This window comes from Lontra canadensis, unplaced genomic scaffold (genome assembly GCF_010015895.1).
Source record: "Lontra canadensis isolate GAN:19392208 unplaced genomic scaffold, GSC_riverotter_1.0 scaffold135, whole genome shotgun sequence".
In the NCBI taxonomy this organism is placed as follows: domain Eukaryota; kingdom Metazoa; phylum Chordata; class Mammalia; order Carnivora; family Mustelidae; genus Lontra; species Lontra canadensis.
This window is the reverse complement of record NW_022631129.1, coordinates 383,414-409,131: the sequence shown is the minus strand read 5'-3', so window position 1 is coordinate 409,131 and position 25,718 is coordinate 383,414. Positions and strand designations below refer to the sequence as shown.

Here is a 25,718-nt window from a genome sequence, read left to right as displayed (position 1 = left end):
CCCAGATAAATTGTGTTATATTTACCTAATGGAATACGACCCCACACACAAAAGAATAAAGTAGCAGAACATTCAACAACATGGATGGATTTCACATACTAGGTTGAGTGAAATAAACCAGCTATAAGAGAGAATGTACTGTATTTCACTTGTGAAGTTCAAGAAGGCAAAACTAAATAATAATGATAGAAGTCAGAATAGTAATTTTATTGAGGAAGGGTGTAGATCAGGAGGGAACTTCTTTTATTTTCTTTTTTAAAAATTGTACTTTATTTAAATTCCATTAATTAACATATAGTGTGTTATTTGTTTCAGAGGTAGAGTTTAGTGATTCAGCAGTCACATACAACACCCGGTGATCATTACATCATGTGCCCTTCTTAATGCCCATCACCCAGTTACCCCATCCCCCCCACCTCCCCTCCAGGAACCCTCATTCTGTTTCCTATAGTTAAAAGTCTCCTATAATTTGTCTCCTCTGATTTCATCTTATTTTTCCCTCACTTCCCCTATGACTCTCTATTTTGTTTCTTGAATTCCACATAGGAGTGAAATCGAATGATAATTGTCTTTCTCTGACTTATTTCGCTTACCCTCCTACCCTCTAGTATGTTCCATTCGTATGGCTGCGAACAGTAAGATTTCATTTTTTGATGACAGAGTAACATTCTATTGCATATATATATATATATATATATACCACATCTTCTTTATCCATTCATCTCTGGATGGACATCTGGGCTCTTTCCATAATTTGGCTATTGAGGACATTGCTGTTATAAATATTGGGGTGCATGTGCCCCTTCAAGCATTATATTTGTATCTTTAGGTTTAAATACCTGGTATTGCTAGGGACTAAAGCAGCTCTATTTTCAACTTTTTGAGGAATCTCCATACTGTTTTCCAGAGTGGCTGCACCAGTTTGCATTCTCACAAACAATGTCTGAGAGTTCCCTTTTCTCCACATCCTCTCCAACATTTGTTGTTTCCTGCCTTTTAATTTTAGCCATTCTGACTGGTGTGAGGTGGTATCTCATTATGGTTTTGAATGACATTTCCCTGATTCCAAGGGATGTGGAATACCTTTTCATATGTCTATTGGCCATTTGTAGGTCTTCTTTGTAGAAATGTCTGTTTTTGACTGGGTTCTTTGTTTTTTGGGGGTGTTGAGTTTCATAAATTCGTTATAGATCCTGGATACTAGCCCTTTATCAGTAAGACATTTGCAAATATTTTCTCCCATTCTGTCAATGTCTTTTGGTTTTGTCAGTTGTTTCCTTTGCAGTGCAGAAGCTTATTATCTTGATGAAGTCCCAATAGTTTACTTTTGCCTTTGTTTCCCTTGTCATTGGAGACATGCCTAGCAAGAAGTTACTGTGGCCGAGATCACAGAGGTGGTTGCCTCTGTTCTCCTCTAGGATTTTGTTGGATTCCTGTCTCACATTTAGGTCTTTCAACCATTTTGAGTTTCTTTTTGTGTATGGTGTAAAACAGTGGTTCAGTTTCATTCTTACGCCATGGCTGTCCAATTTTCCCAACATTTGTTAAAGAGACTGTCTTTTTTTTTTCCACTGGATATTCTTTCCTGCTTTGCTGAAGATTAGTTGACCATAGAGTTGAGGATCCATTTCTGGGCTCTCTATTCTATGCATTTATTTTTGCACCAGTATCATACTGTCTTGATGATTACAGTTTTGTAATATAGCTTGAAGTCTGGAATTGTGATGCCACCAGCTTTGGTTTTCTTTTTCAACATTCCTCTGGTTTTCTTTTTCAACATTCCTCTTCTGGTTCCATATAAATTTTAGGATTGTTTGTTCCAGCTCTGTGAAAAATGTTGATGGTATTTTGATAGGGATTGGATTGAATGTATAGATTGCTCTGGTTAGCATAGAGATTTTAACCATAGTTGTTCTTCTAATCCATGAGCATGGAATGTTTTTCCATTTCTTTGTGTCTTCCTCAAATTTTTTCATAAGCATTCTATAGTTTTCAGAGTACAGATTCTTTACTTCTTTGGTTAGGTTTATTCCTAGATATCTTATGGTTTTTGGCACACTTGTAAATGGGATTGATTCCTTAATTTTTCTTTCTTCTGTCTCATTGTTAGTGTATAGAAAAGCAACTGACTTCTGTGCATTTTCATATCCTGCCACTTTGCTGAATTACTGTATGAGATCTAGCAATTTTGGAGTGGAATCTTTTGGGTTTTCCACATAGAGTATCATGTCATCTGTGAAGAGTGAGAATTTGACTTCTTTGCTGATTTGGATGCTGTTGCTTCCTGTTGGCGAACAGGAGAAGAATGAGGCACAAACAAGTCAGCTGCAAGAGAAAGGGAGCAGGGGACAACAGTAGAAAAGACTGTTGCCCCAAACAATGCCTCAGTCTCGCTTTTATTAGATAGAAACAGTAACCCACAGAAGAGCCGAAGAAGGCCAAACGTTAGTCATATGCCTTGTAGATAAACAAGAAGGAGGGCAAAATATGTCTGTACAAGCAGTATAAAGTTTATAGTTGAACAAGCATATTCAAAGGACTTATCTAACTAGCCACAGGTGCTTTGTGGGGGAGGAAGGGGAGATAATGGAAAAATGAAGCAGTTGACATTCTGCCCTGAGCTAGCCGGGCATCCCCCGTTGCTCAGCTTAAAGGCCGTATATCGTATATCGTCCTCTGAATATCGGCCTGTTGCTAGTATGTGTTTTTCTTAAGGCTATATCTAAATGTGCTTGGTAACTAGTAAAATTTCCCATGGGTTATATTTTAAATAATACATTGTTCTGAAGGACAGTTGCAGGATGCCTTTTATTTCTTTTTGTTGTCTGATTGCTGAGGTAGGACTTCCAGTACTGTGTTGAACAGGAGCGGTGGGAGTGAACATCCCTGTCATGTTCCTGACCTTAGGAAGGCTCTTAGTTTTTCCCCATTGAGAATGATATTCATTGTGGGCTCTTTGTAATATGGCTTTTATGATATTGAAGTATGTTCTTTCCATCCCTACACTGTGGAGTTTCAATCAAGAAAGAATGCTGTATTTTTGTCAAATGCTTTTTCTGCATCAATTGAGAGGATCATATAGTTCTTCTCCTTTCTTTTGTTAATGTGATGTATCACACTGACTGATTTGCAGATATCTAACCACCCTTGCAGCCCAGGAATAAATCCCACTTTGTGTTGGTGAATAATCCTTTTAACTTACTGTTCACGCTATTAGCTAGAATCTTGGTGAGAATTTTGGCATCCATGTTCATCAGAGATATTGGTCTGTAATTTTCCAATTATAATGGTGGGGTCTTTGTCTGGTTTTGGGATAAAGGTAATTCTGACCTCATAGAATGAATTTGGAAGTTTTCAGGCTGAAACTTTTGGAGGTCTTAGAAATCTGCTGTATTTTAATTTGGGTAGGGGGGTGATAGATATAGATATATAGATATGGGTAGACCAAGCTGTACACAACCACAGATTTAATGAAAAATGAAATTTCAGAGCTAATGAAACAAATAGAATATCACCGTTATTCTATTAGTGATTATAGACATAGAGGATAAATATTGAGATTGTTAAGAAGAAAGCAAATGTAACAAAAGACTATCCAACATAGGGATAACCTGTGTTCTTAAAATAGGAAACTCACCTTATAGGACATAAGAAGGGGAGGGGTATCTTGGACATATTTAAAAATACAGTGGTAGAAAATTGCTGGAGGCCCATGGATAGCTCAGCCAGTTAACATAAGCATCTGCCTTCAGCTCAGGTCATGATCTTGGGGTCCTGGGATGATGCCCCACCACATTCTCCCTCCCCCTGTGCCCCTTCCCCACTCGTGCTCATTCTCTCCCTCAAAGAAATAGATAAAATCTTAAAAAAAAAAAAGAAAATTGCTGAAAGAAAGAAAAACAATCTACAAAAGAAAGGATATACTTTGTACTAGGAGAAATGGTACAGATTGGTCAATACTGTGATATATCCTAAATGAGTTATTGAGTTTCAAGGATAACAACTAATTCTGCAGATGCCAGGCAGAAAAAAGAGAGATGGAATAAAAGAGAGCCTTTGCTATTGTAATTGCCTTTAAAATTTTGAAGAAAATACATTACATTAAAATACATTAAAATAATGAGATAAGATAGATTTGAAGGGATGAGTACATGGCTTCTTAAAAATGTTATCCTCTGCACTTTGATATACATTTGAAATATTTTATAATGAAGGGAAAAAAGCAATTCAATCTTTCCTGATTCCTTATTTGAATTTAAACCCTTCTCAGAAATAAAAAAAATTTTTTTGACAATCAGGCTGACTTCAAAGTTAAAAAAATATACAAACCCACAAATACTTCTATTAAGAATGTTTGCAGGGACATCAAAGGAAACAGTCAACAAAACAAAGAGGCAACCCACAGAGTGGGAGAAGATATTCACAACTGACACTACAGACAAAGGGCTGATATCCAAGATCTATAAAGTACTCCTCAAACTCAACACACACAAAACAGATGAACATGTCAAAAAAAAAAACATGTCAAAAACATGTCAAAAAAAAGCAGAAGACATGAACACACACTTCTCCAATGAAGACATACAAATGGCTAACAGACACATGAAAAAATGTTCATCACATTAGCCATCAGGGAGGTTCAAATCAAAACCACATTGAGATATCACCTTATACCAGTTAGAATGGCCAAAATTAACAAGACAGCAAACGACATGTGTTGGAGAGGATGTGGAGAAAGGGGACCCCTCTTACACTGTTGGTGGGAATGCAAGTTGGGGCAGCCACTTTGGAAAACAGTGTGGAGATTCCTTAAGAAAAATAGAGCTTCCCTATGACCCTGCAATTGCACTACTGAGTATTTACCTTAAAGATACTGATGTAGTGAAAAGAAGGGCCATCTGTACCCCAATATTCATAGCAACAATGGCTATTGTGTATTCCTCAACTTTTGTATCAACATGGATGGGACCGGAAGAGATTATGCTGAGTGAAATAAGTCAGGTAGAAAGAGTCAAGTATCATATGGTTTCACTTACCTGTGGAGCATAAGGAATAACCCGGAGGACATTGGAAGATGGAGAGGAAAAGTGAGCTGGGGGAAATTGGAGGGGGAGACCAACCATGAGAGACTGTGGACTCTGAGAAACAAGCTGAAGGTTTTGGAAGGGAGCTGGGTGGGGGATTGGGTGAGCCTGGTGGTGGGTATTATGGGGGGCACATATTGCATGGAGCACTGGGTTTGGTGCATTAACCATGAATGCTGGAACACTGAGAAGAAATAAAATAAAATAAAATGGAAAAAAAATAAAAGAATGTTTGCAGGGGTGTCTGGGTGGCTCAGTCAGGTTTTGATCTCAGGGATGTGAGTTCAGGCCCCACATTAACTTCCATGCTGGCCATGGAGCCTACTTAAAAAGAAAAAAAGAATGTTTTCAAACACATAAAGAGAAAATAGCATGCAATCCTCATGCTCATAGCATACAATCCTTTGTACTTGTTGCCCAACTTAATTAGCAACTTTCTGGTGTTTTTACTCTTTCAATCTGGAAGGGAAAGGCAATTACATGTGTGCAGTCTTCTGGCTCCTGTTTGGCTGAATGAGAATGGGTGTAGAGCCTAGAATTCTTTTTCAAGACATATAGAGCCTTGGCAGCCTGTGCTGGGTTTATCACCTTGTATGACAGTATCTTTCCCTGCCTCAGATTCTATGCAGTCCTTTGTTCTGCTTAAGATGTGGGGTCCTTAGCTTGTAGCCAAAGAGGGGTGAATGCAGGCCATTGCCCTGGGACCAATGCAGGCTGGGACCTGATGACCATGACGGACTAAAACCTATTGTTGAAGCTGATCTTGCTTTGTTTCCTATGTGTGAGAGTTAAGTGTTGTTCTATCCAGTGCCAATGTGAATCATGTCTCTCTTGGTGACCCTGGCATTTATAAACTATAGGGTGAGTAGACATCTTGTGATTACTGCTCTTGGTGGCAAGTATCCATACCCTATTTTGCTATCCTCCCTGCAGTAGGAATCTTCTTGCGGGGAGGTGGTAACAGGTGTCATTTGCTTGATAAATCCATTTGCACATATGCTTACACACTCATTTTATCTCCTCATGAAATTTTAAAAAGCAAATCCCCAGTGTAATAATTTCATATGTAAATACTTTAGTAGTATTCTATAACAAAGATATTAATACAACTACAATTTCATTAGCACACCCAACAAAATTAACAATCATTTTTTAACATTAACATTAACATTCTTTTTTTTTTAAAGATATTTTTTATTTATTTGACAGAGAGAGAGAGAGAGGGGCCACAAGTAGGCAGAGAAACAGTCAGAGAGAGAGGAGGAAGCAGGCTCCCCGCCAAGCAGAGAGCCCGACGCGGGGCTCGATTCCAGGACCCTGGGATCATGACCTGAGCCGAAGGCAGAGGCTTTAACCCACTGAGCCACCCAGGGGCCCCTAACATTAACATTCTTTAACATTAACCCCATTTATATTCAATGTGACTTCAGACTCTTAACATAACATTTAACACCAGAAGATGAGACAATGCCTACAATGTTTTAGGTAAAGAAAGTACAGTTTGAAAATACTATGTTTTCCATTTTGTTGTTCAGGCAAACATTCCATAACAAAAGAACTCAAAGATTACAACACCCATGGTTGTTTATTTTTAATATATGTTCATTGAAAATTTTCTAGGGAATTAAGAGAGAGAAAATTGGTTAAAGGATGATGCAAATATGAACCCAGTTAAATATATATGTAAGATTATAAAAATACAGAATTATGAATACAGGGTAGTCTGCAAATGTTATATACCTTGACAAAATTTAAAAAAAAAAAACACAAGGAGATGGTAAGTGAGCAGATTTCCTCATTTGTCATTGCAAGGAGTTAAGTCATACTGTCTAAAAGTTAAGAGTTAAGAGAAACATAGTAACTCCCATCTCATAGTGTTTTTCACTCACCTTAATTTTAGAGGAATCTTTTAGGAACCCGAATCTCTTGTGGTAGAATAGTACTTAGCTTCAGCGGTCACTCCATTTTTATACCAGCTTTTTATTTTTTATTTTTATTTATTTATATTTTAAAAAAGATTTTTGTTTGACAGATCACAAATAGGCAGAGAGGCAGGCAGAGATAGAGAGAGAGGAGGAGGCAGGCTCCCCGCTGAGCAGAGAGCCCAATGCGGGGCTTGGTCCGAGGACCCTGAGATCAGGGCCAGAGCTGAAGGCAGAGGCTTTAACCACTGAGCCACCCAGGAGCCCCTATACCAGCTTTTTAAATGTTAAATCCAGATAATATATAGTGTTTGCTTTCAAATTAAAATACCGTATGTGCCTTCCCATTTGATAAATGTCTATCCTTTTTCTCATATACTCATATGGAAAAATGTTTGGAGTTCTTAATGGTTCTAATAGTTATTTTAGGGTGATGGAATTTGGGGTGAGGTTTTATATTCTCTGGCATTTATTAAATTCACTGAGTTGTTTTGTTTTTGTTTGTTTTTTTTAAAGATTTTTATTTATTTATTTGACAGACAGAGATCACAAGTAGACAGAGAGGCAGGCAGAGAGAGAGAGGGAAGCAGGCTCCCTGATGAGCAGAGAGCCCGATGCGGGACTCGATCCCAGGACCCTGAGATCATGACCTGAGCCGAAGGCAGTGGCTTAACCCACTGAGCCACCCAGGCGCCCTGTTTTTTTTTTTTTTTAATGAGCATGACTATTTTTGCCAAGAGCTCTAATGGCATTATTTAAAATTTACATATATACATGTGTTAAATAATACTGGCATTATTAGAAAAGTAAATAATTTTGGTTCTTTTGGCAATGCTGTTGCTGCTGCTTTCATTTGCTTGCTTCTGCTAAGATTTATGGTAGAAGTTAGTATTTATTTCAGGAAACATCACTTACGCTCACAGGTATATTTAAAAAGAATAAGCAATCACTTCACACCTATTAGGATAACTATTAAAAAAAGACAACTAGAAAACAACAAAATTGGTGAGAATGTGGAGAAATTGGAACCCTTATATCCTGCTGGTAGGAAAATGGTGCAGAGACTATGATAAAGTTTGGCAGTTCCTCAAAAACATAAACATATAATTACCATATGACTCAGCAATTCCACTCTTAAATACACTATACCCAAAATATTTTAAGTCAGGTACTCAAAGAGATACTTTCATGCTCATGGTCTTTGCAGCATCATTCACAAAAGCCAAAGGGTGGGAACAAACCAAATGTCCACCAACAAATAACAGAAAAAATGTTGTGTATATATACAATGGAATAATACTCAGCTATAAAAAGGAATCAAGTTCTGACAGATGCTACAATATGGATGAATCTTAGAACCAAGGGAAAATCAAACTAAGTGAAATAAGCCAGCCGCAGAAGGACAAATATTTGTATAATGCCATTTAAACAAAATATCTAAAATGGGCTAATTCATAGAGACTGAAAGTAGATTATAAATTGTCAAGGAATAGGGAGAAGGAGAAATGGGGATGACTGCTTAATGGCTACAGAGCTTCTGTTTCAGATAAATGGACAAGTTTTAGAAATAGTGGTGAGAGTTGCCCATTGTCAACATAATTAATGCCAGTGAACTGTACATTTAAAAATGGTTAAAATGGCAAGTTTTATGTTATACATAACTGACTTTTGAACAAAGTGGGGGTTAAGGGTCAGACCCCTTCCCTACACAGGAAAACCTGGGTATTCCTTTTGATACCCTAAAAACTTAACTACTACTAATAACCCACTGTTGACTAGAGGCCTTATCAATAACATAAACAGCAGATGAACACATATTTTATGTTATATGTATTATATACTGTAGTCTTACAATAAAGTTACAGAAAACATCAAGAAAATCATAAGGAAGGAAAAATACATTTATAATCCTATATATTTTTTTTAAGATTTCATTTATTTATTTGACAGACAGAGATCACAAATAGGCAGAGAGGCAGGCAGAGAGAGAGAGAGGGGGAAGCAGGCTCCTTGCTGAGCAGAGAGCTGGATTTGGGGCTTGATCCCAGGACTCTGGGATTATGACCGGAGCCCAAGGCAGAGGCTTTAACCCACTGAGCCACCCAGACATCCCTATAGTACTATATTGTTAAAAACACGAGTATAAGTGGACTCAAGCAGTTCAAACCTTGGGTTGTTAAGAGTCAACTGTTACAACAAAAAAGAATAAACAATGGGCTACACTCATTCAGCATAAAAGTTTTCATACAGAATAGTGTATGATTTCATATTGCTCCACAAGCTAATAATGCTGTATAGATTTACACACTTTAACCTAGTATTTTAAAAATTTAGGAAGATGTTTATTACAGCATCATTTATAGTAGAGAAAAAACTGGTAGCCAAACCAAAAATTGCTAAATAGTTGGACAAATTATGGTAATTAACTTTATGGGAAATTATACTGTCATTAAAATAATAATTATATAGCAACATGGAAACTGACTATAACATTATAGTAATATAAAATGGATATTTTATATATTGTAATTGGAAATATGTAAAATTATGTACCTAAGGGAAAACACCTAAATAATAATTAGGCTAGGGTTGTGGGACTGTGAAATTTTTAAATAACTATTTCCTCATTTCCGAAATTTGATATATTTTATTAAAAATAAATTGGGAAATTAGTACGGTTACAAGCTCACTGCTCCATTATGGAGGCAGCTTGATTTCACCCTGGTCAGTCGTCCCATTTGAGCGTCTACAGCTGAGTTGTCCAGGTATCTCAGGCCCTACTAGAGCTTTCCTCATTGGCCTCCGCCGAGAGGCTTTGTGGGAATCGGTATCCCAGCAAAGGCTGCGTCCTGCCGGTCCGGGGTGGTCCCAAGTATTGCATGGGACACATACTAAAAAATTACTTATCTGAGATAAAACTTAGTGGGCTTCCTGTGTTTTCATTTGCCAAATCTGGGAACGCTACCTGCACCCACCCTCCTACCGCCTTTCCCTTTCCTCAGTACCGCCCCTTTTATCACTCCCCTCTCTCAATTCCTTCCTCACTGTCAACTCCTCTCCTCTCCACTCCCACTGTCCTCCCAGAGCCCCGGATCCATCCTCCATCTCAGGGTCCGCGGAACCCGGGCTCCACCCCCACTAGCCGAGCCCCGGGTCCCCTCACCGCAACCTTGTCGCGAGTCCAAGTTCCCCTCCTCCTCTTTTCCGCCTCTGCGGAACTCGGAAATCTCTCCAACCCCCACTCCGTCACTGCCCCGCAGATGCTCAGATCCCAACCCCAACGTCTACTTTGTCCGGTGCCCGCGGATCCCCGGGTCCACACCCCCACCCCCACCTCCGGACCGGGCGCACGCGGCGCGCAGGCGCAGGCGCGGAGGGCGGGAGCGGGCGGAATGGGGACTGCAGCGGCGGCAGCGGCGGCGGCCGGGGAGGGGGCGCGCAGCCCGAGCCCCGCCGCCGTGTCGCTTGGCCTGGGCGTGGCCGTCGTGTCGAGCCTGGTGAATGGGTCCACGTTCGTGCTTCAGAAAAAGGGCATCGTGCGCGCCAAGCGGCGAGGTAGGGCGGGCCGCGCGGGCTGTGCTCTGAGTTGGGGGTGGGGGTGGATGGAAGAGCGGCCGGGCGGTGGGAAGGCGAGCGGCCGCAAGTTGGGGGGCGTTTGGGTCGCCGCTTGGTGCCGGGCCTAGGGAGAAGGCGGAGCATCTCGAAGGGGCGCGCTGCGCGGGCGGGAGACTCCTCGCCCACCTGCACGCAGGCACGGTTGCGGCCCTCAGCCCCAGAAGCGTAACAGTGGCTGCGGTGTTTTGCCCACCCGCAGTTCCAGAAGCGGCCCGGGCCCTGGTAGTTGTGTGTCCCCCACGCTTTCTCTCCCTCCCTAGCGGCTGGAGAGGCCTTGTTCAGTCTGATAGGGTTTCTCTAGCTGACTTCTTTCTTTCTTCCCAGACCCTCCCACTCCTTCTGCAGTCGCGCAGCCTACCAACCTGCCCTCCGTTTGGAGCCAGGTGTCCCTGTCACCCGCATCCACCCGCTACTAGGGAAACCTTCCTGTTTATCGTACTCCCGAAATGGTTGAAGGGCAGTGCTTGCCCAGAAGGAGCGAGGACCCTTTAGCCTTGGCTGTGGCCCTGGCCTCGTGTGCACTTGTGAGAGCAAGACCCGCTCATTTGCGCCCCCCCCCCCCCTGCAGTGGCCACGCCAGTACTGAAATAAGAACTATGCACCTGGCAGGCCAGGGTGGGACCGGTGGGCCAAGGAGGCGCTCACTCTCAGGGTCAAGGAAGAGGTCTGTGCTTTGCTTTAACTTCTGTTCCTGGAGTCCTTGATGGAGCCACTCTAGTTTAGACTTGAGCCATCTGATTACAAGTGATCTTTTACTGTGAAGAAAGCGCAGGGCAGATTTTTTTTTTTTAAAAAAAAAGCAAAAAAATGGACCAAGTTAGTATTCCTCTGGTGGATACACCACCAAACCCCACTCCTTAGTAATGTGGAAAGTGAGAGAGATGTAGCACAGTTCTTTGCCAGTGTCCCTCTGTTTTAAGAGACGCCTGAGACAGTTTACTGAATGCAAAATGTAGCATGCTTTGAAACTGAAAAGAAATGCTGCTCCCAGAAGGACAGAGAAACTTGTGGTTGTTAGCTGTATTTTCACAAGAATGGTGTTAAGAGTTCTGTGGAGGAAAACGAGACCACCAGGTCATGCATTTGATAGTTCTGATTCCAGATCATAGGTGAAACTTTCTCAGAGTGTCCTGAATGGTGAGTCAGGAGTCCCTTCAGGAAAGAGATAAAGGGGCCTGTAATCTCAAAGGACAATGTAAAATCAGGGCTATTCTTTTAAAGAATTAAACTTTGAAGTGAAAACACTGAAGTTTACATAAAATCTAAATAAAAGCAAGTATGACTTCCTTAGGATGCAGATGTGAAGACACATCTGGCAGTGGTACGTTCACAGGGAGCATGTATCAATTTGATTGGCTTCAGGGATATGTTAAATTTTTGCAGTGACTCAAAACTAAGCAACACATGTGCCTACTGGTAAGATGTGTGAGAGGAGAATTCCACCTCTATGGTGGTCCTTCCAAAAACCTACAACCCCAGTCTCACCATGAGAAAAACATCAGACAAACATGAATTGAGGAACAGCCTGCAAAATGCCTGACCAGTCCTTTGCTGAGGTTGTAAAGTCTGAGAGACTGTCACAGACACATGGACACATGACAATATTAGGGAAAATCTAAGGAAACCTTAATACAGACTTTAGTTAATTAAAAAAAAACCAATTTTCGAGTAAAACTTAAGTGTTATTTTAGCTCAGCTTATGTGTTTGAGGGAATTAGTGAATAAGAAAATAAAAAATCAACCAGAAAAAAAACCAGCCATGATTGATACTGTTATTTATAACTACATACTATGCCTTTAAATGAATAAAAGTGAGAATGTGATATTTGCTAATTTCATGCTTTGCCACTTACCCCCCAGTGCCACAGATTCAAGTTAGGTGGGTTGATCACAGTGATGGAAGGCAGACATATACATTTGTTTTGATAAATTTAGTGTTGATTTTTTTTTTAAAGATTTTATTTATTTACTTGACAGAGATCACAAGTAGGCAGAGAGACAGGCAGAGAGAGAGAGGAGGAAGCAGGCTCCCCGCTGAGCAGAGAGCCCGATATGGGGCTCGATCCCAGGACCCTGAGATCATGACCTGAGCCGAAGGCAGAGGCTTAACCCACTGAGCAACCCAGGCGCCCCTAGTGTTGATTTGTTCAATAAATATTCATGAAGCTCTTATTATGTGCCAGGTACTGTAGGTACTGAGGATATGCAGTTTTAGAATCTACTCTCCCCAAAATCTCTTCCTACCTCTGCTAACAAGCAGCAGAGTTGACCATTATGAAATGTCTGAAATGGAGGAGATAGGAGGAATGAAGAGGTAGCTAAGGACTAGGAGGTCAAGTTCCTGCATCAAAGGAGACTGGTCAGTTTCTTACACTATAAAAACCTGTCTCACTGAAAATTTCCCCTTTATTTTCTTTACAGATTTTATTTCTATATTTGACAGAGAGAGAGAGTGAGAGAGAGCACACAGCAGGGGAGTGGCAGGCAGAGGGAGAAGGAGAAGCAGGGAGAGGGAGAAAGGGAGAAGTGGGCTCCACACTGAGCAGAAAGCCAGATGTGGGGCTCCATCCCAGACCCTGGAATCATGACCTGAGCCGAAGGCAGACTGAGCCACCCAGGTGCCCCCTGAAAGTTTTAACTTTAAACGAATTGCCACAAGAGAGCATTTCTTTGGAGTTTTAACTTCAGGAGGGGTCTAGTCTCAGCCCTTCTACTGGGGGTTTTAGGGCAAGGCTTCCTCTATTACAGGCTTTCACACACTTTTGAAAGGCCCTTCCTTGTGAACGGAGTATGCAGGTAGTCCAGGAGCACTATCCACAAAACAAGTTTATGGGGGACTGCCTGACTCCTGGGAAGGACACTGCATGGGAAGAGGGAAGAGGACACACAGATTGTTTACAGTGTTAGAACCCATTTAAAGCAGGACTTAAGTGAGAGAAACAAGGTAATCATTGGGTGTGAAAGCATTTGTAGAAAGCCAGTTACAACTTTTAGAATTTCTGTGCACATAGGTGAGGATGCCCAAAGAGACTGATGGCATGAGGGTGGTATCCTGCCCTCAAACAGGCTTTGTGGAAGCAATCTCGGGAAAGTCATGTGTTTGAATTTGCTGCAGGCTTGCATAGTAAGAGAATTGCATAGTAAGTTACTGTATGTACAATGCCCTAGACCAGGATGAACCAGCTGATCTTTTTAAAATCCCTTTCATCGGGCACTTGGGTGGCTCAGTGGGTTAAGCCTGTGCCTTTGCTCAGGTTATGATCTCAGGGTCCTGGGATCGAGGCCTGCATTAGGCTCTCTGCTCAGCAGGGAGTCTGCTTCCCTCTCTCTCTGCCTGCCTCTCTGCCTACTTGTGATTTCTCTCCCTGTCAAATAAATAAATAAATAAATAAAATCTTCATCAAAACCCAGAGATGCCATCTCATACTCATTAGAATGGTTATTGTAAAAATAAAACATAAAATCACAAATACTGGTGAGGATGTGGAGAAATTGGAACTCTTGTGCGCTGTTCATGGGAATGTAAAATGATGCAATTGCTATGAAAAACAGTATGGCGAGTCCTCAGAAAATTAAATATAGAATTATTATATGATCCAGCAATCTACCTCTGGGTATAGACCCAAAAGAAGTGGAAGCAGGGTCTTGAAGGAATATTTGTACACCCATGTTTATAGTGGGAACAAAAGGATATAGCATAGGCAAAAGGTAAAAACAACCCAAATATCTAGATACTGACAGATGAATGGCTAAACAAATTGTGGTATATACATTCAAGAGAATGTTATTTAGCTTTAAAAACCATGGTAATTCTGACACATGCTGCAACATAGATCAACCTTGAGGACAATATGCTGTGTGAAATAAGCCAGTCAGAAAAGGGCAAACACTTTATGATTTCACTCATATGAGGTAGGTAGTCAAATTCACAGACACAGAAAGTAGGATGGAGGTTGCAGGGACCGCAGGAAGCAGGGAATGGAGAATTAGTGTTTAATGGGTACATTGTTTCTGTTTGGGAAGATGAGAAAGTTCTGGAGATCAGTGGTGGTAATGGTTGCACAACAATGTGATTGTACTTAATGTCATAGAATCACATACTTAAAAATGTTTAAAATGGTAAATTTTATGTTACATATATTTTACCATAATGAAAAAATCCTTTTCAGATTTCATAGTCTCCTTGCTGAGGAGTACAGCCTAGAGGTATAGTAACACTGTTAAGACACTCAGAAGTTGAGTGAGTTGTCTTGTGATAGTGGAAACTGGTAATTCAGGTGTTCCACCTGTTACCCCAAGCCTTCTGTACATCATTTCTAAAGGGCGCATTTTCCCTGGCTATGGTATATATGTGTGCTTTCTCCTTGCCTCTTCAGCCATCTCCAGAAACACACATAGGCACATGTGCCTCTACACCCAAAGACAAGACAAGCACATGTTGTCTTCAGGTAGCTCTTTGGTCTGTGGTTAGTTTCCACTGCTTCTGTGAACCCTCCAGATCTTGACAAATGAGGTCAGTTGTCTCTTCCCTTTGCTTCCTTAGCACTAGTCCTCATCACCCTTCTGCCCCTGAAACCCATGGGTTGATGGCCTGTTTACTTGTCTGTGTTCCCCTGGATCTTGGCTTGTCAAGGCAGGGCACAGCTCCTGTCCACTTAGGATGCATGTGGTGGACACTCAGTAATGTTATCTGACTGGCCATGAGTAACTGTGGAGTGAGGAGGGTAAAACTGAACCTTATATTTCCTGACAAAATTGCAGCATGTTCTTCAGTCTATGTGAAGCTAACCTCATTTATCTGTGGCCCCTACTAAGTAAAGGAGGCCAGAGTTACTGCTAGATCTGAACATCTACACCTATCTGATCTCTGTCTAGTCCTGAGGAAAGAGCACTGATAAGGAATATGGTGAGAGGTAGCAGGAGAGCAGCTCTGCAGCCTGTCCCTAGTTTAACTGATACTGTTTCCATAAGAAGAGAAGATAAAGAAGACTTACAGAAGACCCATGGTGTCCCAGACTCATGTATCCATCAACTTGCTGAGCCCCCCTCTCTCTTTCTGTTCCTTCCTCCTTTCTCCTGTCCTCCATCTCTCCATGTGTTCTCTTCACATGTTGCCACCTTGGGCTTCCTTACACTATGGTGATCTCAGGGATGTCAGACTCCTTACACAGTGGGTAGTTCCCCCTAGACCAAACTTCCAGGACCATAGTGGAAGCCGTGTAGATATTTGTGACCTGATCTGAGAAGTCTTGCCACATTTTATTAGCTTACTCAACAACTAGCCAGGTTCAGTGTGGGAGGGGAATATATGAGAGAACGAGGTGTGATACAGAAGACGAAGTTGAGACTTGCACCTGATGTAGGGACTGCTGGTGTCAGGATTTGAACCCAGCTCATGCTGATTATGAAGATCATCTATTTTACCCCGGTCACTATAGGGAAGGTAAGGGGGAAGATAGACAAATTTCACCTGCAGAGGATAAGGCTTTTCTCTTAAGGGTCTTCACAGTTTATTTAGTAATACAATACTGAGTTATTATAAGTGTGGATAATACCCAAAGACACGAGGGCAAATAATTTATTCTTGGGGCACCTGGGTAGCTCAGTTGGTTAAGTCTCCAACTCTTGATTTTGGCATGGGTCATGCTCTCATGGTCAAGTCTGGAGTGGACGCTCAGCACAGAGTCTGTTTGGGATTCTCTCTCTCCCTCTGCCCCTCCCTTTGCTCGTGTTCTCTCTCCCTTTCTCTCACTCTCTTTAAATAAATAAATAAATAAAATCTTAGAAAAATAATTTATTTTTATTTTCATATGATATAAGCAAAATACCCTTGGTCTTATTGGACTCGTGTTGGACAGAGTATATTTTTTCCTCAAAAATATTTATAAATATAGTATAAAATATAATGTTACTTATATTTTCAATCTTTTAATTAAGTCCTTAGTGAGTAAACAGTCCTTAAGAAAATTTTTTTTGACCCCGAGGCACTAGAAAAGACCACTCTTCACATTAAATAGCTAATGGAGATTAAGCAGTCCACTTGTGATGAGCACCAGTTGATGTATGGAGGTGTTCTATTGTACACCTGAGACTCATACAACATTGTATAATTGGAATTTGAATACAAACTTAAATACCACTTTTCAAAAAGTAATATGCACAATCTCACACACCCTAGGCCCACACTACCTAATACTTCTGTGCCAGGAACTTGTTAATGTGAATTGATCCCATTTAGACATTGCCTGGAATAGCCTGAGAGGCAGTGCCCTTGACCCAGGAGACAGCAGGCAGGCAGAGGGTTTGCCTTGCTTGTTCATGCACAATCAGAGTTCTTTAGGGTGATAGCAGAGTGTATCATGAATTCCCAGAACCTGGGCATAGTCATGTTCTTTTAAAAAAGCATCTTATTCCTGACTGTAGAGTTTTTGGTCATTGTTTAAAATCTGGGAAGTACATAAAACTATGAATAGGAATGTAAAAAGTATCACCTCCTCAACTTGAGATAACTACTGTTATATTTAGGGTGTACTTCTTCCTTGTCACTTTTTTTTTTTTTCTTTAAAGATTTTATTCATTCATTTGGTAGAGAGAGAGAGAGCACAAGCAGAGGGAGCAGCTGGGAGAGAGAGAAGCAGGCTCCCCTCCAAGCAAGAATCCCAATGTGGGGCTCTATCCCGGACCCTGGGATCATTACCTGAGTCAATGGCAGACTCTCAACTACCTGAGCCAACCACGGTGCCCCTCTTCTTAGTCACTTTCAATAATTATCTTTCAAAATAGAATTTTAATGAAAAAATTCAACATACAAAATATATCTAACACTGATCTAGGGTATAGAGTAATAAACACCACCCATCAGATATTCCAAAAATATATGTACCCTTAAAATCTCAAAAAACCCCACTTTTTATTTTGGAAAATATCAAACACATACATAGAAAAAATAGTGTAGTAGACCCCAAGGGTACCTAACACTCAGCTTCAACAGTCATCAGTTTGGCCAGTCTTATTTGATCTACACCTCAAGGGCCATCCCCTTAACCCCACCCCAGTAGAATTTTTTACCCAAATTTCAGGTGGAATACTATTTCATCTAGATATTTCAATAAGTATCTCTTTCTTAAATAAAAACACAACATATTTATTGCACCTAAAATTTAACAATCTTTGTTTAATACTGTCATGGTCAGTGTTTAATATTCTGGGATTATCTCAAGTTTTCCCTCACTTTATCTTTAGAATCAAGATCCAGTTTTGGCCCATATATTGCTCTTAGGTAGTACATGTCTTCATGTACTTTTCTAAAAATTTAAATTCAATTAGACAACATTTAATACATAATTAGTTTCAAATGTAGCCTTCAGTAATTCATCAGTTGTGTATAACACCCAGTGCTCATCATATCATGTGTCCTCCTTAATGCCCATCTAATGTACTTTTTTGTAGTCTTTTTTTAAAATTTAATTTTATTTTTTCAGTGTTCCAAGATTCATTGTTTATGCACCACACCCAGTGCTCCATACAGTACATGCCCTCCTTAATACCTACCAACAGACACCATCACATGTACTTTTAAAAATGAGACAGAACATACATGAGTCTGTGCTCTGTGTGTCAGTTTATATCCTGTGGTTATGCTCCATCTGTCATGAATTCATCCCATGTTGTTAAATATTTGAAAAAATATTCAGTGGCTGCATAAATGTTACCATTCTCCTTTTGTAGGACATGGATGTTTCTAGTTTCTTTGTTTGTGTAACATGTTATATTGAATATCCTTACATCTAAATCTTTGTGGGTTAGTTCCTTTGGGTAGCTCCCTTGCAATAGAATTTTGAAAGTGATGTTCTTATAAGCTAAATTAATTTCCAGGAAAAAAATACATAATATCTATTCCATTCCCACCAGCAGTGCTTGAGAGGAATGCTCATGTTTAAATGTAGTAGAAATATAAACATGTATGCCCAAATTTCATTTTCCACAATTTTGGCTTATCTCTGTTATAGTTCCATTCTAGTAGTCATAACTGAGAGCTCAGTATCCTAGATCGTTCTGTTCACATCAGTAGAGCACACTAGTACAGGCATAAATATCTGACATCTACCTTCATGAATGCAGGAATCAACTACCTTGGCTTCTTTGCCCTCAAGGTGTGTCCGGGGCAGCCTCCATCTGTGTGCGGATAAAACTGGGAGAGAAAGATCTGCAGTTATGGCAAGGATAAAGTGCATGCTCTTTAAGGGTAGAAACCATGCCTTGGGAATCCTTTTAAGTCTGGTATTCACTAAGGACTGTGTACCTGATGGTTCTAGTAAATACTTAATAGATGGGCAGCGCAAGGAAATAGATTACAACTATTGCACTGAGCTTCCTGGAGGGAGTAGGATGAGAAAGGAGAATGTGTTGATATATACCACATTAATTCTCCTTTGGAAACACAGAATGTCATTTTCTGAAGAAACAGAGAAACTTTATCACAGAAGGTAATGCATTATAGTCAACATCGTGTGGGACAAACTAGAAGTTTAAGTATTGTTTATAAACTATTTTTAAAAATATTGGAGTATAATTACATAGAGTAAACTGCACAGATCATAAGGGTACAGTTTGATGAGTGTTGACAAATAAATATACTTGTGTAACCAACACCTCAGTAATGATTATTTGCCATAACCCTAGAAAGTTCCCTCATATCCTTTTTCATTCTATCCTCCCCACTCTTCTGATACCTACCTGCATAGAGTGAATTAGTTTTGCTTATTCTTGAACTTCGTATAAGTGGATTCATACAGTATGTATTTTCTTATGTCTACTTTTTTTTTTTTTTGGTTCAGCATGGTTTGAAGATTCATCATGATGTGTTTATCAATAGTACATTTCTTACATTGCTTAATAGTGTACCATTGTTTGAATATACCATAATTTGTTTATTCATTTTTCTGTGATGAACATTTTGGTTGTTTCCAAATATTTACTATTTGAATAAAGCTGCAATGACAAATCTTACATAATTCTTTTTAAAACAAAATGTTTTCATTTCTTTCCAATAAGTGCCTTGGAGTAATAGTGTTGGATCATGGAGTAGGTATTTAATTAAATTTTAAGAAACTACTAAGCATTTCCCCAGTATAATTGTACCATTTTACATTCTCATTAGCAGTGTATGAGGGTTTCAGGTGTTCCACATTCGCTTCAACATTTTGCGTCATCACCTGTTTAATTTGAGCCTTCCTGGTGAGTGTATAGTGGAATCTTGTGACTTTCATTTGCATTTCCCTGATACCATATGATATTGAGTATCTTTTTTTTAAAGATTTATTAGAGAGAGAGAGAGATTGAATGTGTGTGTGCACACAAGCTAGAGGGGCAGAGGGAGAGAGAATCTCAAGCAGATTCCACGCTGAGCGTGGACCCCAACATGGGGCTTGATCCCACAGCCCTGAGATCAAGACTTGAACCAAAAACAAGAGTGGGTTGCTTAACCAACTGCACCATCCAGGTGCCCCAATATTGAGTATCTTTTTTTTTTTTTTTAAGATTTTTTATTTATTTATTTGACAGACGGAGATCACATGTAGGCAGAGAGGCAGGCAGAGAGAGAGAGAGAGAGAAGAGGAAGCAGGCTCCCTGTGGAGCAGACAGCCCGATGTGGGGCTCGATCCCAGGACCCTGGGATCATGACCTGAGCTGAAAGCAGAGGCTTTAACCCACTGAGCCACCCAGGCGCCCTTGAGTATCTTTTAATGAGTTTATTGGCCATTTGTATATGCTCTTTAGTGAGGTACTTTTAAGGAGTTTTGCCTATGTTTTATTGGATTGTATCTTTTTATTATTTATTGTTTGTGTATATACAGACACACACACACACATATATATGTGTGTGTGTATATATATATATATATTCTGGATACAAATCCTTTGTCAGATCGAGGAATTGAAAATCTTTCTCTGTGGCTTGCCTTTCATTTTCTTAATGGTGCATTTGGAAGAACAGAAAATTTAAGTGTTGATAAAGTGTAACTTTTTAAAAAAAATTTTTTTTTAAATTCCAGTTAGTTAACATACAGTGTTATATTACTTTTGGATATACAATATAGTGATTCAGCAGTTCCAAAAATCACCTGGTACTCATCACAAGTGGAGTGAGTACTTAATATCCAACCCCTATTTAACCTATTCTCCTCTAGTAACCATCAGTTTGGTCTCTGTAATTAAGAGTCCTTTTTCTTGGTTTGTCTCACCTGCTTCTGTGCGCCCCCCCCCCACTTTGCTTGTTTGTTTTGTTTCTTAGGTTCCACATATGAATGAAATCATGTGGTATTTGTCTTTTTCTGACTGACTTATTTCACTTATAATTTCTAGCTCTATTTATGTCCTTGCAAACAGCAAAATTTAATTCCTTTTAATGGCTAAATAGTAATCCATTACATATATACATACCACATTCTCTTTATCCATTCATCTATTGATCCATAGATGGCCTTTATTATATTGAGGTATGTTCCCTGTATCCCTACTTTGTTGTGGGTATTTATTATGGATGGATGTGTTGTACTTTGTGAAATGCTTTTTCTGCATCTACTGAAAGGATCATATCCTTTCTTTTATTAATGTGGTGTATCACTTTGATTTCAGAATATTGAACCACCCTTAAAACACAGGAATAAATCTCACCGATTGTGTTGAGTAGTTTTTTTAATGTATTGTTGGATTGGGTTTGCTAGCGTTTTGTTGAGGATTTTTGCATCTATGCTCATCAGGAATATTAGCCTGTACTTATTTATTTTTTTTTTTAAAGATTTTATTTGTTCATTTGACAGAGAGAGAGACTACAAGTAGGCAGAGGCAGGCAGAGAGAGAGGGGGAAGCAGCCTCCCCGCTGAGCAGAGAGCCCTGATGCGGGGCTCAATCCCAGAACCCTGAGATCGTGACCTGAACCGAAGGCAGAGGCTTTAACTCACTGAGCCACCCAGGTGCCCCTGTACTTCTCTTTTTCAGTGTTATTTTTATCCTGTTTTGGTCTCAAGGTAATGCTGGCCTCATATAATGAATTTGAAAGTTTTCTTTCCTTTTCTTTTTTTGGAACAATTTGAGAAGAATTGGTATTAACTTCTTTTTAAATTCTTGGTAGAATTTGTCTGTGAAGACATCTGGCCCTGTGCTTTTGTTTGTTGGGAGATTGTTGATTAGTGGTTCACTTTCTTTCTTGGTTATCAGTTGGTTCAAATTTTCTGTTTCTTCTTGTTGCAGTTTTGGTAGTTTATATGTTCCTAGGAATTTATAGTTTTTTCCTAGGTAGTCTAATCTGTTCACATATAGTTTTTTATAACATATATATATATTTTTTAAAGATTTTACTTATTTATTTGACAGACAGAGATCACAAGTAGGCAGAGAGTCAGGTGGTGGTGGTGGGGGAAGCAGGCTCCCTGCTGAGCAGAGAGCTCGGACCCAGGACCGTTGAGATCATGACCTCTGGTGAAGGCAGAAGCTTAACCCACTGAGCCACCCAGGTACCCCTTCATAATATTTTCTTATGATTGTTTGTATTTCTATATGTTGGTTATTATTTCTCCTCTCTCATTTGTAATGTTTTTTTTTTTTAGTCTTTTTTTTTATAAGTCTAGCTAGAAGTTTATCAATTGTATTAATTTTTTTTTATCAAGGAACCAGCTCAGTCATCTGTTTCTGTTGTTTTCATTGATCAGTTCTATTTGTTTGTTTGTTTGTTAGTTAGTTTTATTTTCTATATCATTTATTTCTGCTCTGATCTTTATTATTTCCTTCCTTCTGGTTTTGGGTTTTGCTTGTCATTCTTTTTCTAGCTCCCTTAGGTGCTAGAAAGGGTAGGTTGTATTTTTTTGTTTTTGTTTTTGAGATTTTTCTTGCTCCTTAAGATAGGCCTGTATTGCTATAAACTTCCCCTGTTAGAACTGCTTGCTGCATCTCAGAGGTTTTGGACTGTTGTGTTTTCGTTTTCATTTGTTTCCACATACTTTTTAGTTTCTTCTTTGATTTACTGGCTGACCCTTTCATTGTTTAGTAGCATGTTACTTAACCTCCGTGTATCTTAGGTGTTTCCAAATTTTTTCTTGTGGTTGACTTCTGGTTTTGTAGCATTGTGGTCAGAAAAGATGCATAGTAGGACTTTGGTCTTCTTGAATTTGTTGCAGTTTGTTTTGTTGGCTAATATGTGATTTATTATAGGGAATATTCCATGTGCACTTGAAAAGAATGTGTATTCTGCTGTTCTAGGATGCAGTATTCTGAATATACATATTAAATCCAAACCTTCCAGTATGTCATTCAAACCATTTTTTCCTTGATTTTCTCTTTAGATGATCTATTGATGTAAGTGGGATGTTAACGTCCCCTACTATTGTTGTATTAATATCAATTAGTTCCATTATGTTTGTTATTAACTGTTTTATATATTTGGGTGCTGTCATGTGGGGTGCATAAATATTTACAATTGTTATATATTCTTGTTGGATTGCCTTCTTTAGTGTTATATAGTGTCTTTCTTTGTCTCTTGTTACAGCCTTTGTTTTAGTCTATTTCGTCCAATATAAGTATTCTTTGCACACTTTCTTTTGACATCTATTTGCATGATAGATGTTTTTCCATTCCCTCACTTTCCATCTGCAGGTGTCTACATCTAAAATGAGTTGCTCTCCCTTATAGATCAGTCTTGTTTTTATGCATTATATCACACTATGTCTTTGATTGAAGCATTTAGTTCATTTACATTTAAAGTAATTATTAATAGATATGTATTTATCATTATTTTATTATTTGTTTTGTGGTTTTTTCTGAAGAATTTCTCTGATCTCTTTTTCTCTTTTAAGTTTTGCTGATTTTCTTTAGTGATACATTTTCTTTCTCTTTATTTTTTCCATGTTTATTAATGGTTTTGATATATTGTGATATATATATATAGATATGTGTATATATATATGTGTGTATATATATATATAAAATCTCCTTTTGTGGTTATAGCAGTGTATATTAAGTTGATGGTTAAGTTTGAACCCATTCTTTACTCTTCTCCTCCCACATTTTAGCTATATGTTGTTATATTTTGTATTTTTTTTAAAGATTTTATTTATTTATTTGACAGAGAGATCACAAGTAGGCAGAGAGGCAGACAGAGAGAGAGGAGGGAGCAGGCTCCCCGCCGAGCAGAGAGCCCGATGCAGGACTCGATCCCAGGACCCTGAGATCATGACCTGAGCTGAAGGCAGAGGCTTTAACCCACTGAGCCACCCAGGCGCCCTATTTTGTATTTTTTTTGTGAGTTCCTTGACTGACTTTTTACAGAAACATTCATTTTTACTGCTTTTGTGTTTTTTATCTCTATACTGTTACTTTTGGTCTCTCCTTTCCACTCAGGGTCCCCTTTAATATATCTTGCAGAGCTAGTTTAATGATCACAAACTCCTTTAGTTTTTGTGTGTATGGGAAAATCTTTATCCCTCCTCTATTGTGAATGATAGCCTTTCTGGTTAGAATATTCTTGGTTGCAGATTTTCCCCATTCATTACTTTGAATATATTATGCCACTCCCTTTTGACTTGTGAGGTTTTTGCTGAAAAATCTCCTGCTAGCATTATAGGTTTTCCCATGTAAGTTACTGTCTTGTGTTTTACACTTAAAATTCTTTTTTTCTCCCCCACTATATTTTACCAGTTTAATTACAATATGTCTTGGTGTGGATCTGCTTTTGTTGATTTTGTAGGTGTTTCTCTGTGCCTCCTGGATCTGGCTATATCTGTTTCCTTCCCCAGATTAGGAAAGTTTTCAGCCATTATTTCTTCCAATTACATTTTCTACTCCCTTTTTACTCTCTTCTTCTGGCACTGACATAATACAAATCTTAGTGTTTGATGGAGTCACTGAGTTCCCTAAGTCAAGCCTCGTTTTACTTAATTCTTTTTTCTTTTTTCAGCTTGATTACTTTCCATTATTCTGTCTCCTAGATCACATTAAGCTTGTTTCTCATTTCGTTTATTGAGCCCTTTATCTCTACTATGTTATATTTTTCAGTTTTTTTTTTAAATTTAAATTTTGTTAGGTAGCATATAGTGCAATATTGGTTTCTGGAGGAGAATTCAGTGTTTCATCATTTATATATAACACCCAGTGCTCATCACAACAAGTATTCTCTTTAATACCATCACCTATTTAGCCCATCCCCCACCACTCTCCATCAACCCCAAGTTTGTTCCGTGTCATTAAGAGTCACTTATGGCTTCTTTTCCTCTTTCCCTTTTTTCTTCCCCCCTTCCAATATGTTTATCTGTTTTCTTTCTTAAATTCCACATATCCTTGAGCTCATATAGGATTTGTCTTTCTCCAACTCACTTATTTCATAGATAGCTATGTTATGCCTTATTTCTGTGTTAAGGGTCTCACTCATGTCTTCCACTCTTTGATCAAGTACAGTGAATATCTTTATGACGGTTATTTTAAATTCTCTTATCAGGCTGCTTATATCTGTTTTACCTAGATCTCTGGCCATGACTTGTCCTGTTCTTTTATTTGGGATAAATTTCTCTGTCTTCTCATTTTGTCAGATTTTGTCAGAGTCTCTGTACATCTCCTGGTCTAGAGAGTAATGATCTTATGAAGACTAGGCCATGTAGTGCCCTGCAGTGTGGTGTCCTCTGTTGCCTAGGGCCTGGCACTTCAGAGAGTATCTCCAGTGTGTGCTGCATATGTTCTGTTGTTTTGTCCTAGCTGCTTTATTGTTCAGGCCAGTCATTTGCAGAGGTTGTCTTTGTCTGTTGTGGGAGGTTTGCTCTGGTCTGTTTGTAAAAGGAGACCTGTCACCACTACCACCTAAACCAAGGCTCCTCAAAACCTCCAAGGTCGAGGAGGCACAGCGTGAACAGGAGTTTGTGCTGGTCTTCTGAGGGGGGGGGCCTGATGTGCTGGGACTAAGGCAGGGGTGACCGAGAGGGGTCGTTCCACCAGAGTGTGTATGTGGGGGTGAGGCTTGTTGTAAGCAAGTTAGGTAATTTCAGTGCTATGCTGGTACCTGCAGGTAACCCTGTGCTTATGAGAGGCAGGGGAGGGAAATGGCACCAGCCTG

General features: G+C 39.4%; 1 protein-coding gene across 1 annotated transcript in view; it reads left to right on the top strand.

The window, feature by feature from the left end:
* Positions 1-10,379: 10,379 nt before the first annotated feature.
* The window catches only part of NIPA1 (NIPA magnesium transporter 1), a 69,980-nt gene continuing 54,641 nt past the window's right edge, over positions 10,380-25,718 (top strand). The window contains exon 1 of the mRNA XM_032843081.1: positions 10,380-10,561. Within this exon, the coding sequence (XP_032698972.1) occupies positions 10,399-10,561 (163 nt within the window). The 5' untranslated portion in view covers positions 10,380-10,398. The remainder of the gene's footprint in view (positions 10,562-25,718) is intronic.